The sequence below is a fragment of the Aquila chrysaetos genome, chromosome 1 (genome assembly GCF_900496995.4).
Source record: "Aquila chrysaetos chrysaetos chromosome 1, bAquChr1.4, whole genome shotgun sequence".
Taxonomy (NCBI): domain Eukaryota; kingdom Metazoa; phylum Chordata; class Aves; order Accipitriformes; family Accipitridae; genus Aquila; species Aquila chrysaetos.
Window position 1 is genome coordinate 83,173,234 of NC_044004.1, and position 14,819 is coordinate 83,188,052.

Below are 14,819 nucleotides of genomic sequence, written 5' to 3' on the forward strand. Positions count from 1 at the left end.
CAGTTCAGTCATGACCACTTAAGTCCCACGTGCGATGTTGCTGGTTAGAAAACGCATCTATTCTGTAGAAGCTACAATATTAAATAGCAAAGTGTCTTGAGAATTTAAGATTACTTCCATTGAAATCCAAACCACATGGAAAGGCAAAGTTTAAGGGCCAAGATTTAACCTTTTAAGGTTTATGACATGGCATGTATAGTAAAACACAGGTAGAGTTTTTGCAGTTAGAGGCAGAAAGAGAAAGTTGGAGAAGGTACTGACTCAAACTGAGAATCACAATTGCACATCAGGGTCAGACTTGTCAAAGCAGAAAGTGTCTGGGTTGAGTTAAAGCCAGCTGGATAGTCTTACTGTGTAAAAGTTGTCTTTGCTTGCTTACCCTGCTCTTTTAGACTCGGTTTTAAAGGTCTATATGTTGCAGCGCATATAACAGTGGTATAACTTACTTAGGATTTAATTTTTGGAGTACATCTTTGGGATTTTATCCAGTTTCATACTATATAATAGTGAATTGGTTTGCAAGATGAGACTCTTAGATGAGCTGCATATGCAGAGCACCATCGTTCACAACAGACTAACGAAGCAGAAACCTTTAATTAGTTAATGTCATGAAAACTTTTTTCAGTTCTTTAGACTGTGACTGCACATGTTAGTCTTAAATGAAAGCATAGGCCTGCTTTTTCTTTTTTCCTTAGTGCTTTCATGAGCTCAGATGTTCATTGGCTCTTAAGCGTTGAAAGAATCTACTTGTCTTGAACATGTTTCATGTGCCCCTGTTATTCTTGTTTGCTTGTGTTTGGTTTTTTTAATTAGGGTAGTATTAACCCTAGTTGACACACAGAAGTCACAGACCTCTCCGACTTGTGGAAAACAGTGCGCCTTGCCTCAAAAAGCGTACCCTTGACCTCAGTATAGGTCTGCGTGAGGCAGCAGCTCTCGATACTCTTAAGAAATGTGTATGGTTGCCTGTGAGTGCGTAATGGAGTAGGACCCTAATTCTGAGCAGTGTCCTTGGACTCCACCGCAATTCAAACTAGCTAATAACCGTAGCCAAAGTAACATTTTCCATGTAGTTGTCTCGTACAGTTTATTTAATTTTGCATTAGCAATTGATTTGCCACCTAAGCAGAGTCACTTTGGACGCCTGCCTTGCTACCGATGGGATCAGTGAGCCGCTCGGGCCGCGGGCGCAGGATGCTCTGTACTGCGGCGGTGCTTTGTTGCTTGGGGCACGCTGCTGCGGGACCTTGGCTGGCGAGGAAACATCTTGATTAGAGAGGAGAGGAGGGCTCTCTGTCTTCCTGTATACTGCTATTCCCCTGATAGGGAAGGAGAAAAAGAAGCTGTGCTTATTAACAAGGTTTCAGTCAAGCCTTAAAACTTTTAGATGTATTTAGGAGGCAAACACTCAGCTTTTCTAAAGGGTCTGATCTCACTACTGAGATCAGTATGCACAGTGTGCATATGCATAGGAGTTTCTCTTCCAAACCTGGCCAGGCAAACAATCGTGTTCAACCTAAACTTCAGAATGTATTTAAATTTAAATTAAAAAAAAAAAAAAAAGTCTATTTGTTTCTTTTAGCACAGCACCATACTCTTTTGAGGGTACGTATAAAAATTGCCTCAGATAATTCAAACCTACTAGTGATTTCTGCTGGTTTATCTGTCTTGGTCAGAAGCACTGTAGATATACTGTAGATGGAGTTGTGCTACCAGGAGGATTGAGGGAGCAGGTTGATGGTTTTTAACCAGATAACCTTGTTCTGAGTGGATCTTAAATCATGGTACCAAAGGAAAGCACAATTTTGTGACAGTAGTTGTCTGCGGTAGAAGCAAATGCTATAGTGATGTTTGTATACTCTTAAATGGCAACTGTGATGGATGCTGTCAGAGGTGGTGTTCATTAGTTTTATGCAGAAGTAGACAGAAGAAAATATACAGAAGGTTTTGTAATTGCATGTACAAAAATTAGTTTTTGCAATCGTGTGTAGTATTTTGTCTGACTTATTTTTCCTTGAGTCTCCATTCCTAGTAATGGTGACTGACTGTTAGCTACATTGCAAACCATAAAATGGATTGTAGGTCCCAAAACAGGTAATCTGCTCAATGTACACGCCAAATCTATCAGCTTAAAATAGTAGTACTTCTGCAAGGGCAATAAAAATCACCCACTAAATTAAATCTTTCTCCAGTCCCATGCTGCTGTGAGAATTGCATTCCTAAGTGAGTACTTTGAAGTTTTCGGAACTATGAAAATAAATTGTGAATGCCTAATCTCAGCGTTTTTGTAAGATGTGAGCCAAGACAATCGGTGCTTGAAGAGTGTACATTTAGTAAAACAAAACTCTCGGGGCAGGGGGGGTGGGTTTGATCACTTTGTCCTTCAACAGCAGAAGATTGGGTGGAGGCACAGGAACAACTGGACTTGTTTGCCACTTCCCTGAACAAGAAGGCATTTGTCTGGCAGCCGATGCAGCCTGGAGCGCAGCTAAACCCGTGGCTGTCCATTGACGGCAATTCCAGCTGACATTGCTTAGGGCTGTCCGTACGCTCCCCTTCTCCATCAGACACCTTCCCGGATCCGTTGAGGTTCAGGAGCAGGGTCCCATCCAGGTTGCCGAAACTGTTACTGTAAGTCGGTATTTCAGAAACTCTCTAAGACTCAACTTTGGAGTTTTAGAAAGCAGGCGTTCTTTATTGCAGCGCTGGGTGCATGGGGGATCGCTCCTCCTGTCGTGCACACCAGTTCTTTCAACAGTTGTGATTATATACAAAATGGATATATATATTCATGATTTTTTCCTGGAAGTAATTAATATATTCATCTGAATTCCGGGAACTCATTGATATATGAGAATGTCCTTAGTGCAGATGCACTCGAGGTCTTTGGTGGTTTTCAAGGTTCTCTGGTGATCTTTGATAGTCTTCCTCACTTGTCCGCTAGTTCAGCCTCTTCTAGTGTTTCTGTTCAGTGGGACACTTCACATGTTTTGATACAACTTATCATCAAGAATGTTCATTAGTAACTCTAATATCTATCTTTTCTTGATTTTTCATTCTTTTAGTACAAGCCATATTGACGCTTTTAAGCTAAATTATCTAAAAGTGCCTAAGGTTCTCATCTTCCCAGGGAATTGCAAGGTCAACCAAAAGCAATTTCCTCTGGTATCTTATACATTTTGCAACATACAGGTTTTCTTATCCACCACTAGTCAGTGTAACAAGGCCACTCTGTTCTTCTCACAACACAAGTTGTAAAGCATCTTGTATCACTCTCCTTGAGCCGCTCAGTGCGGTAGCTACCAGGATGCTGCCAGTGAAATTTAGAGAAGGAGACTTCTGGTACTGCTTTGTCCTGGAGAAGAAAGGGGATAAGAGAGGCCTTGTCCTGAGCTGCTTTTGGAGAGACTAAACACATGCAGCCGCAGTACCAGGTTGGAATGGTGGCACCTGCCCTGACCCATCACTCTGCCTGTACTGTGGATTTTTTCACAGCCCTCAGCGTTAACGATGTGTGCTCGAGTGTTGTTAGCACTGTTGCCACAGTGCTAGATCTGAGTATTTCTTTGAGTCGTCAGCAGCATCCCCGAAAAAAACAGCTTGTCCTCTGGCCGACAGGCCACCCAAAACTAAGCAGCAATAACGAGACCTTAGCAGCCTGGGTGCTGGCTAGCCTTGGAGCCGTGGGAACCTGATCATGGTGTGCTTCAGAGGCAGATTCAGCAAATCAGCCTGTGTTCCCGGGTTTCACAAATGCTCTCTTTTGATTCCCTTTCATAATTTCTCAGATTCTTTGATTGAAGATGTTTGTGTCTCCACCCCAGCAGTTGCTTTTTGTCTCCCAACCCTGAGGTGCCTTTCAGTGTCTCCTTCTGTCTGTTATAAAGAGTCTCAATCGCACGGTAGCATTTGCTCTTCTTGCCCATTTTGGATTCAGCTATAGGTTACTGAAATCAAATATTACTCCTATTAGCTACAGGCTACTGGGCCTACAGTGCTTTTCAACCTGCAGGAGATATTGAAGATTGGAAGTGGGAACGATGTGATTTTTCGTGATTCTATGGTTCTATGAAGTTTTGCTCCTTGCTCTCTTTTTGGCTGGTGGGTGCTGACCAGGTGCCTCACGGCAGTGGTAGTACATTTGCGATGACAAGGAGTTTGTATTCGAGCAACTGGATTTGTCATTATCAGCATCGTGATGAAGCGGGATGATGACTTGCATCTTTGGGACGAGTCCTATAGGAGACTGCGGTAGTCTCAAAAGAATATACCCCTTGGTTTCTTTTGGCTAAGTTGTTGCATTTCAAATTGCAAGAAATCGTTCTTCACAGTTGTATTGACAAGAGGATGAGAACTGTTAACAATCCAGACAGTTCCGAGTCCACCTGCCTAGTAGAGATTTGATGTTTACTCGGTGGCAGGCCTGCTGAACACAAACCCAAACTTCTGCAAGACTTCACTTAGGGACTGGATCCACTGGGGGGGAGGGTTGCCTCTTTCCCTCCTCCTTCACCACGAGAGATGTTTTAAGGAGAGATGTAGGAACCTATCTCAGCTGTCTGTATGTTGAAGAGACGGAGCCTCTGAACAGTCAAAAAGAGCTTGAGAAGACCCCGATGGCAGGGAGCATCGCTGGGTGGGTCTGGGTGGTGGTACTCCACAGAGCCAGCAGGAACAGCCGTTCTTCCACTGCTTAGATTTCTAGATGTTTTTATGGCTTCTTTCATCAAACTTAGCTACACGCTCCCCTGCATTTTAAATAGAAATATATCTCCTTTTGTTCTAACTGAAGGTTTTCAGTCTCCGATATTTATTTGCTTTACTACTTTGCTAAATGCAAGCATGCTTTGCCAGTACAGCAGATAAAATGTGTACCCTGTGCTTAGATACGTAGTCTTAGATGTCCTCTGCTTGTGTTTCTGGTGTAGTAAATTCACTCGTGAGGGTGGCAAATCGGTTCAAAGGTCCGTGGCTGTTTACAGCAGCCCTAGAATAAATGTGCCCTGGAGGGATGATACTGCTTGCGCCAAAGAACTTGAGCTCAAAAATTGGGTGTGAGATTGCAGGTGGAACAGATACAGACAGAAGACTTGCAAGTGATGCAACATCATTTTAGTAGCCAGAATTTCTATGACACTGTATCTCCAGGCCTAAAGCTTAAGCACACTCTATTAGTTGTGGACATAGGACAATTTCACGCTAGTTACGGGACAGTACTGTTGTAAACGAGGTTGTTTCTTGAGGTGCTGGAAATGCACTGATGGTGTTTGGGAAGGGAGGCATGCTGTGAAAGGATGGGTGTTGGCATGGGCACGTTGTACCGGTCAGGGAGCAGGAGGCCTGCAGGCAGGGTGTAGGTTGGAAAATGGATGTCTGTATCTGTTTCTTGCAACGAGAAGCAACTAGCAAGTAATAAAGGTCTGAATGTTTATAATATGGTAGAGGAAGAATATAGTCTTAGAAGATCTGTGCATGTTGGGACTTAGAGCGAGCTGTCGGAGAAGCCATGGAGATCATCTCCTTACCGTCAGTGGTAAAAAATAGTAGTGTTGGTAAAATGGAGAGAGATAGGTGGGAATTGGCTCCATGTTACATCCAAGTTTTTTTTAAAAAAAAAAAAAAAAAAAATTCCTAAGAAGGAAAGATGCAAGGCTGGATAGAGACACGTTGGTGGATCAAGTGTGAGCGCATTCGTGGTTATCTTTAGATGGAAGAACAAATCACAAACAGAGAATTTTTACCATTTTGTAGTTGCTGGATGTAGCTGGAGATTTGAATTGGAACAAGTGACAGCTGTAATATTCAGTAAGGAGTTGTCAGGATGTAAAGCACAACATTAACAGCTGTCTTCAAACTTCTCGTTCTTGAAAATTTAAAGCTTTTGTAGTTAGTTGAAGCATCGAGACACCCCTTATGTGATATATCGCCTGTTCCCGTGTCAGTGTGGCTTCGGCCGTAAAATGCTAGTTAACTTCGATTTTTCTCAACAAAAGGCCTGAAGAGAGTGCTTCATGTGAAACTGTCACTGCCCCTAAAAATGTCTTCAAAGCTGAGGAACAAAAAGAGATAGGATATCTTATTGTATTAAAAATAGCTTTTGTTACTCAACAGTATTTTTCTTCCTTTTTTTTTTTATAGATCCTAATTATCTCATGGCTAATGAACGCATGAACCTGATGAACATGGCGAAACTGAGTATCAAGGGGTTGATTGAATCGGCACTTAATCTGGGCAGGACACTGGACTCGGACTATGCACCTCTTCAGCAGTTCTTCGTTGTGATGGAACATTGCCTTAAACATGGCTTGAAAGGTAACCTTGCTTGAGAGGAGTCCTCCCGGGCTGTTTGTCATAGCGTAGCAGCCAGAAAGAGCAATCTTGTTTTAAAACTCTAGTTTTGTAATGTACACTAGACTAAAGAGAGGCAGAGCAGGGTCATTGCTGTGATCGCAGTGGACTTGACAGACCACAGGAAGGGGAAAAAAAAAAAAAATCTGCTGAGGGTATAACACTGCAGGTGAAAAGTTCACAGTTGTTGCAGGTGCTTCCCATTTTTAAAACATCTTTTCAGATGACTCAAGTATAGCTAAGTGATCACTGATAAAATTAGCTCCTCAGCAAACTCATGACTCCTCTCTTTTTTTTCTGCACTTCCTCACGCTTTAGGGAGGCAATGGTCCTCTTGGTGGAAGAGGAACTGCAACACGGAGGTCCTTTCTCAATAGTTCTATCAAAACTAAGGATGTTTCCATTGTGCAGCTAATGTCTTGTAAGCTGCTTTTTAAAATAGCAAGCAGAGCATATATTAAACTATATAACACGGAGTCACAACTAAAATTGCCAAGTACCAGACTATCCTTCTTGATGTGCTGCCCTTGCATGATAGTAGCTTGAGATGAAAAGCAGAGGATATTAAGTGCCTTGTCAGCACCCATACGTACATCCTGCCATGCTTCTTTAGTAGTTGTGCTTTCAGCATTTTGTGTGGCAGAAGCAGTTCCTGTGCTGGTTAGGGTAACATTGTGCAAGGGCGAACTGTTCATATTCTTCAGCTTCTTTGTTTATCCATTTGCCAGTGTCCCTGCTGCTGGCCATAAGTTTGAAGTTTACAGAGTTCTCTGTCTTGTCACTGCTGCTGTGAAGTAGCAGTAAGAACTACGGAAGAAGAAAATTAATTTCCAGTTTTAGTATGTAGGAAACACTAGAAAGCTTATCTGAAGGAGGAAAGGATGCACAGAGAAGCCCCTAGCAGCTCTGCAGAAGGAGCAGGTTCAAAGTGGTGTGGTCCTTTTCTTGTAATGTGATGGTCAGCGAGAGAAAATTACTGTGCACACATCAGGTGTAACTTAGGGACAGTGGCAGCATCCTAGTAGAAATTTTGACCTCTAGCAGTGAATCTAAGTTGCTGGTTATCACTGAATGTTGTTGTTTTGGCATACTGGGGATGTATGGATTATTTTCTGGCATCTGCCTCGAGCTCCTATTGCCTTATTTGAACGATACCAGTAGTTGCCATGCCCGGGCATAAAAAGTCATCTTTTGTACTTGCCCAGCAGCAGTCCCAGAAGAATCTTTCTGGCAGTTTTTGTCTACTGTTCATTTACTTCTGACCATGTTTGAGAATGCATTTAGTCAGCACAGGCCTCACAGGCTCATTTTATATCTTTTTTTTTTCTAGCCAAAAAGACTTTTCTTGGGCAAAATAAGTCATTTTGGGGACCTCTAGAACTAGTAGAAAAACTTGTTCCTGAGGCTGCAGAGATTACAGCGAGTGTTAAGGATCTCCCAGGGCTGAAGTAAGTATGGTCTTTTACTGCACAAGTACATAATACATTTATTATTTAACAAGGATCCTGAAGAAGAGAAGGAGGGGCAAACACAACCTTCAGGAATACTTTTGGCACCTTCTGCTGTTAAAAATGGATCAGTACTCTCTTACTGTTGATCAAGGATCTGCGGAAAGGGAGGATAGGATACATTCTTTCTGTGTTAAGCGCATGGGGTCTTATGGGCAATAGTGTGTTTATTGCTAGCACTAAACGAGTGACGATGTGTCTCAGGAATGGGAAAAGCCTTTACTGACTCTATTTCTGAAGTCAGACTGAAGAGGAAGGGAATTGGAAGGAAGGTGGTTACAGATCAAATAGTTTTGGGGCTGACAGAGGTAATTTTTCTTTTAAATTATTTCAGGTAAACTGGTAAAGTTTCTGTAAAAGAGAAGCTCAGTCACCAAGTTGGAGAAGATACTAGTTTATGTTAAAGAGCAGAGGAAAAAAAACACTTTAAGCATATATCACTTCTAAAAATTTCATAGTCATTTCAGACATCACATCCAGGTTTGCTTATTCCATGCTAAAAAGGAACTGTAAGAGGCTTTCGGCCTGGGGAATAGAAAAATATGTAAGGAAGCTTTTGTATTAGCAGCAAGACTAATGATTAAATCTTCTTTGCTGAAAGAAGACATGAATAGATTCAATAACAGTTTCTTTCAGGTTAGTATTTAGTGATGTGCATATGGACAAGTGCTTTTACTGGAGATGTGTGCAGGACTCCTCCTGGAACAGCTGACGGGACCAGCATGGAGTGCCAACAGTGTTGTGCTAGAGCTCCTGTTACTTTTTCCTGTTGTAAAAGAATATTGAAACATTAAATAAATTGCAGATAAGAACAGTTTTGGAATAAGTTTCTAAATCTTGCATTCATACTAACCCTTGGGAAATGCCATGTCATGTATTAGTGAGGTCAAGTATGGGGAGTAATGAAGATGACTTTCATGGGCAGTTGCTGCTTATACCAGTTAAGGTTCGAAAATGAAGTGCCCCACGTGCTGTTTGGTATAAAACAGTTGACTGACTGCTGGAGATAGAAAAGAAATTTCCTTTTAATCAGAATACTGCTCAGTGCGGGGGATTTACACCTTCCTTTGGAGCATCTGGTACTGGCTCCTGGCCAGCATGCCAGGGTAGATGAGCCAGAGCTGTGATGCAGCATATCAGTTATCGTATTTTTAAAGCTGCGTGCTTCAGATTGCCAGGAGAAACAGAGGGGGAAGGACTGTGACTATAACCCGTTGCATCCTATGAGTGTGTTAATGAGCAAAATAGTTGAAGAGAATGGTACTGAATTTGTGTTTTCAGTTGTCTTTGTGGATTCTCACCCAATTTAACACCTACCTGAAGGAGCGGTGCTTGGGCTTCTGTGCTGAACTGAAGTATACACATGCTATTCTGGCTTGCCTTATGCAAAACTGGTTTTGAATTAGAAGGTGATGTGTTGAAGCAGCTGATCTCTGTCTGTGTAGTAGCATCCAGCAGGGGTAAACTCAGGGAAATATTTTTAGTGTAACAACAAATACATAATTAGTTATGAGGGAAGCAGCGATTGCTTAAATAAACTTCTCTGTAACTATTTGCACTTAAATACCTTGTATTTCCCTGTTTTCATCAGCGCCAGCTCTATCTTTGAGATGCAGAAACTTTAGGTAGAATGGGATTATTAGAGCTGTGTGTGAAAGTCCATTGCAGTATGTCTCTAACTGTTTTGTATCTGGCCTTTGTAGGACACCTGTGGGTAGAGGAAGAGCTTGGCTTCGCCTGGCCCTAATGCAGAAGAAACTTTCAGAATACATGAAAGCCCTGATTAATAGGAAGGATCTTCTCAGGTGAGTGTTGAGCTTGCTTTCAGATTAGGTTAGGTTCACTTCTGCTCTCTTGTAATATCTTTTACACCCAAATGGTAAAGTATGCATGTACTTTTTTTGAGAAATAGTAATATCTATGAAATGCAGAGCTTCCTCTGAGGGCTTAGAAGTGCTTAGTATTCTTTCTTAATTCAGAAGCTGTTATTTCTTCGCTTTGTCTCAAATATCCATTAGAATAAACACAAATTTAGGTTCTGAAGAGATGATTTGGGTGAAATACTTCTACAGAGGGGATACAACATTCTCTGTCTGCAGGATCTTGGCCCTGAAATTATTTCTGACCTTGTCACTTCATTACCATCTGATTTGGAACAAGTCATTTCATTTCTCTGTATCTCTGCTTCCCAGTCATAAAACAGCAATAATTTTGTAGCTTAACTGAAAGTCCATGGATTTGAACTGCTATGTCTGTGTAAAGCAGTAGGATTTAATAAATATGTTGGAGTTCCCTTACTCAAACAAGTAGGTTTCTGTTGGCTGTCTGGGTAAATCTGTAGCTGACTTGTGGTTAAAAAGGAGAACTTGGTATTGTCTGCTGGAAAATGTGGCGGTGGCTTGTGTTAGTAACTGTATGTAATAAAGTAGTACAAGTATGCTACTTAAGAAACTCTGATATTAAGCCCCCGTCTTAAATCTTCAGTGTGCTGTACCGTTACACAAGAATCGTGCTTACTTTCCATCACCTTTCAACAGTGAGGGACCAGGTCTCCTATTTATTGGGCCTTTGCCTCACCTAAAGACTTACCGTGCTGAGATGTGTTCAGTCAGAGCAGGAGTACATTGATAGTACGTAGGAGTATGTTTAGGTGTGGACTACGTGCCGCTGCCTGGATTTTTGTTAAGGCTGAGCTTGCATTATATTGGCGTATGAAATAGCAGGGATGCCATGCTAGTTGACATCGTTTTAGTTGATTTTTAAAGGTGCAACACTTGTCTTCTTTTGCCGTGCAGTGAATTTTATGAGCCTAATGCACTGATGATGGAAGAAGAAGGTGCAATCATTGCTGGCCTCCTAGTAGGTTTGAATGTCATCGATGCAAACTTCTGCATGAAAGGAGAGGACCTGGACTCGCAGGTACTGGGTATTCAGTTAATGTTTTTTTTCTGCTCATTTAAATTGGAAGAATTTTCCATTGTAGAGGACTTTCATCAACTGAGATACAAGTTTGTTACTATATGTAATAGAAGACTAATATACGCTTGTTAATAAGGATTGTGGTCTTCGGTTAGCTGGCGGCACTGAGATCAGAGACTCAGGATTTTGGGTTTCTCTTTGCTGTTACGCTTTGCTATGGTCTGCACGCAGGTCACTGCGGAGTGAAACGTGGTAAATGAAAAAGGAGGTGAAAAGGGGGAAGGACTTAGCCAAAACGAGGGGAGAAATGGACAGAACTGTTAATTCACTCACGCTGTGTGATGAGATCATTGTGGCTGTTAAACAACAGAAAATGAGCCCGTATGCACTTATGTTCCAGCTTGCATAAGCAGTGTATATGCAGATATGGTGATGGTAATGTTTTGTCCTTATGTCCTAAGACTAGCTTGCCAACTTGCTGCTTCTCCTAGTATATTTTTGCTTGAAATACACCATGTTTTCATTAATTTTGGGTGGATTACTGGTATAATGAATCCTTGCTATAATATAACATTTACTGATGTTCTAACTGAATGACTCTAAACTTTCACAGCTACGGACAGTGTTTAGTATTAGAAAAAGTATGTAATGTAAAATGCAAATTTTTCTTTTCTAGGTTGGAGTTATTGATTTCTCAATGTATTTGAAAGATGGGAACAGCACGAAAGGCAGTGAAGGGTAGGTACATGCACAATTGTCCTGCTTCTTACCTCTTGGTAACTTGTATTCAAGTGTTCTGGGTTGCCCTGCAAGCTGTTACGTTTTTAATTAAAAAGCTACTTAGACTGAATTGCTCTTCTATGATAAACCATAATCTATAAATAAGGTACTGGAAATATTCAGAGGGGGCAGGGGAAGGGGAAAGTCTCCCAGAAATTCTGTGTGTTCTTCCTTAACTGGCAATTGAAGATAAAAATATTTTAAAAGGGACCCTCTGCTGAGTTAGGTCTGCCATTCTTTAAAGCCTTTTTGGTAAGCAGCTTAGTAGCCTTCACCAGTTGTATGGCTAGCAGGATAGTCATTGATTTTTGGCACCATAACATCCTTAGGAAAAAAAAAAAAAAATCTCCAATTGGAAAAGATCATAACTGTAATAATAGCCTAAAGTACTTGTGCCAGCATAAACAAACGGAGCTGTGCAACCTTCAGAGCAAGTGGTTGAAAAATACAGTGTGGATGCACTGCCACACGGATCAGGTGTTGCTGTTTTCTGAGGTTCTTCAAGAGTACTTCTTCCTTCTAAGGAATTCCTGCTAGATTGAATTCAGATAAATATTTAATAATTATCCCTCACGATCAGGTGTTTTGATCGCATGTATTTTACCTATAGTTTCATTTTTGGAACAGGAACATTCTTTTCTTTAGTTAAGATTTCCTGCTGCAAGTGCATGCAAAACATGCATTTATTGACAGTTTTCCTTGAACGGATTTTGGTGAGATGACTCTTGTCCAATATAAACGTAGTGCAAAACCAGTTGTTTTTTCTTTGAAATACTGCTGTACTCTTTGAAATGTTGTCTGCCTTAATCGTTCTGTTTTGTGTGTCGCAAAATACCTGAAAGCCATCCAGGTAACTGTAGCGGTTGCAGCTTCTGAGAAGTCGGGGGACAGTGACTGGTTACGAAGGCATAGGCTGTAACTCGGCTTTACTATTTCATATATATCACATAGACTCATGGAGACCTAGGGTGTTGGTCCGATGCTGGATATGCAGGCTCTATTGTCACATTCCTCTTAGACCTTCAATGGTGTCTTTTAGTTCTCTGAATCCAAATGGTTGAGCTGAATGATACTTCTTTTTTCCAGAGATGGTCAGATAACTGCTATTTTGGACCAGAAAAACTATGTAGAAGAACTCAATAGACATTTAAGGTAAGACATGATTTATTTATTCTTTATTATATGGTGTAACAAAATAGAAAACAGGATTTTAAAAAAGAAGGAATTACTGTAGGGTTTTTTCTCTCCAACAGTGCTACAGTAAACAACCTACAGGCCAAGGTGGATGCCTTAGAAAAATCCAACACTAAACTGACTGAGGAGGTAAGTGTAACAGAAAATCATCTGATGTTTTGGCCTTTTGGATTAAAAAGGAAAGAGAGAAGTTATTTTCAGATTTCGGCTGTACGTAATGTTGTAGTGTTTAACGGTGGAACTGGAAGAACTGACCTGCCAAGGAATTACACTGGCTGTTGCTACTAACTAAGCATGAGGTTGAAAAACAACCAAATATTTATGTTAAAAACCAAAAGCTGCTGAATACACTTTATCCCTCTGAAGTCTTTGAGTGCTTTCTGATTTTTGGAAAATGTCTTACAATAAATTGTACAGTGGGTGTGGTTTCGAATGCAATACACCTGAGGTAGGTTACAAGATGTCCAGACGTGACAAAAATTTTTATATGTCTGTTTATTTTGGCAGGTGCAGGCATTTACTGTGGTGTAAAGATAGCAATTGAAGTGTTTCAATAACTTTTTCTCTAGCCTGTCACAATTTGCAAGAAATGAAGCAAAAATCATCATTATAGATAAAACATTCAGACTGAGCATGAAAAATGGTTGGTACGTGAGTCATAGGTGTGATCTGTGTTTTAAAATTGGTCTTGCAGTTCACTAGTAATGGCATAAATGTAATAAAATCTTCTGGGGTCAGTTCCCTGACAAATGGGCGATAGTAGGTCTCATCCTACCACTTTTACAGTATTTCTGTCCGCATGTCACTTAGCTCAGCAGAATGATTTGGATTGGGATGTCTCAGTGCTCCTGCAGTACAAATGTGAAATATAAATTCTCTTTTGCTTGTTCACCCTCATTAAAGGAGGTCTGTGTGTCTGGTTATTGAACATTTACTCTAATGGATGTATTCCAAATGATGAGAAGCTTTAGCGATGGAAATTAGTGTATCCACTCTTGCAATTAAGGAGTAAGAAATGTTTTTTACAATGAAAATATTTTTTTAATTTTAAAAAGGTGGTCTGCAGTAGAGGCTGCCTTTCTCAGTGCTACTGTAATAAGTGGCTGTTGATTTATTACCTGCAGAGTATCAGTGCTGTGCCCATTAGGCGTGGTACCCATGAGATTAATTGCCATGTTGACTGAAGTGTTTTTTTATTTTTAATAATTTACTTGCTTGTATCTTAGTGAAGTCTACGTGCTGTTCAAAGTAAGTATTTAAGTGACGCTGGAACACGCTGTGCCAACTAGTGCTATTTGCAGGACGTAGTTAATGGACTGTGTCACATGTCACAACAATTTGTGTGTTTGGCTTGAGCTGTACCAAAGTGTCACACTTCTATCAGGGCAATTTCTGTTTGGGTTTCTCACTTAATAACATTGCCGATCTCTCGGAATGTCACTGAACTTTTCTTGTGTGCAAGGCTTACGTAAGTTATGATTTATAAAGCCGGAAGGAGTTTTGGCCTTTGACCGTACACTCAAAGTAATCTGTTAGCCTGCGGTGATGTCTCGTTGGGAGTTCCTCTGAGGCAGATGTCCTGTCTCGTAAGGGTGGTGTGTGCTACTGATTCTCTGTTTCCAGCCAGATCTTCCTCCTCTGATGAGTTCTCATCGTGCTTGTCCTGCCCAAATGCTTGAGCATCTTACAGCTTGGATGCTCTACCTAGCAGTGTACCCAAACTACTGAAGCTTTAGCAAACATACGCAAGTGTTCCTTCTCTGGTAATATATTTCAGTTGCTAGAAGTCAACAAAACTTAGCTGCCATGCATGTGCTCGCATTTTTCCTTTTTGTTATCTTTGGCAAGGGAAGGGGAATGGAGCGAGGACTTCTGTTGAGTTGCGCTAACCGCCTGTTACACTGAGTCTAGCAGGTAGAGACCTGAAGAGGTCAATAACTTTACTGAAAGACAGGAACCAAAATAGGTTGGGAAGCCTGTTTTAGCCAATATTGGAAATCCATCACACTGGCACTAATTGATGCTTTTTCAGATAGTCTTTCTCCATAGTAGAGGCCGAGTTGTCTTTTG

The 14,819-nt window shown here is 41.0% G+C and overlaps 1 protein-coding gene across 12 annotated transcripts in view; it reads left to right on the forward strand.

Moving 5' to 3' along the window:
• RUFY3 (RUN and FYVE domain containing 3) overlaps positions 1–14,819 on the forward strand; it is a 58,463-nt gene that overhangs the window by 25,776 nt on the left and 17,868 nt on the right. For all 12 annotated transcript variants that reach the window (XM_030021625.2, XM_030021634.2, XM_030021708.2 and 9 more), the window contains 7 exons: positions 6,139–6,312; positions 7,679–7,796; positions 9,560–9,661; positions 10,652–10,775; positions 11,452–11,513; positions 12,642–12,707; positions 12,809–12,878. In XM_030021625.2, the coding sequence (XP_029877485.1) occupies positions 6,139–6,312; positions 7,679–7,796; positions 9,560–9,661; positions 10,652–10,775; positions 11,452–11,513; positions 12,642–12,707; positions 12,809–12,878 (716 nt within the window). The remainder of the gene's footprint in view (positions 1–6,138; positions 6,313–7,678; positions 7,797–9,559; positions 9,662–10,651; positions 10,776–11,451; positions 11,514–12,641; positions 12,708–12,808; positions 12,879–14,819) is intronic.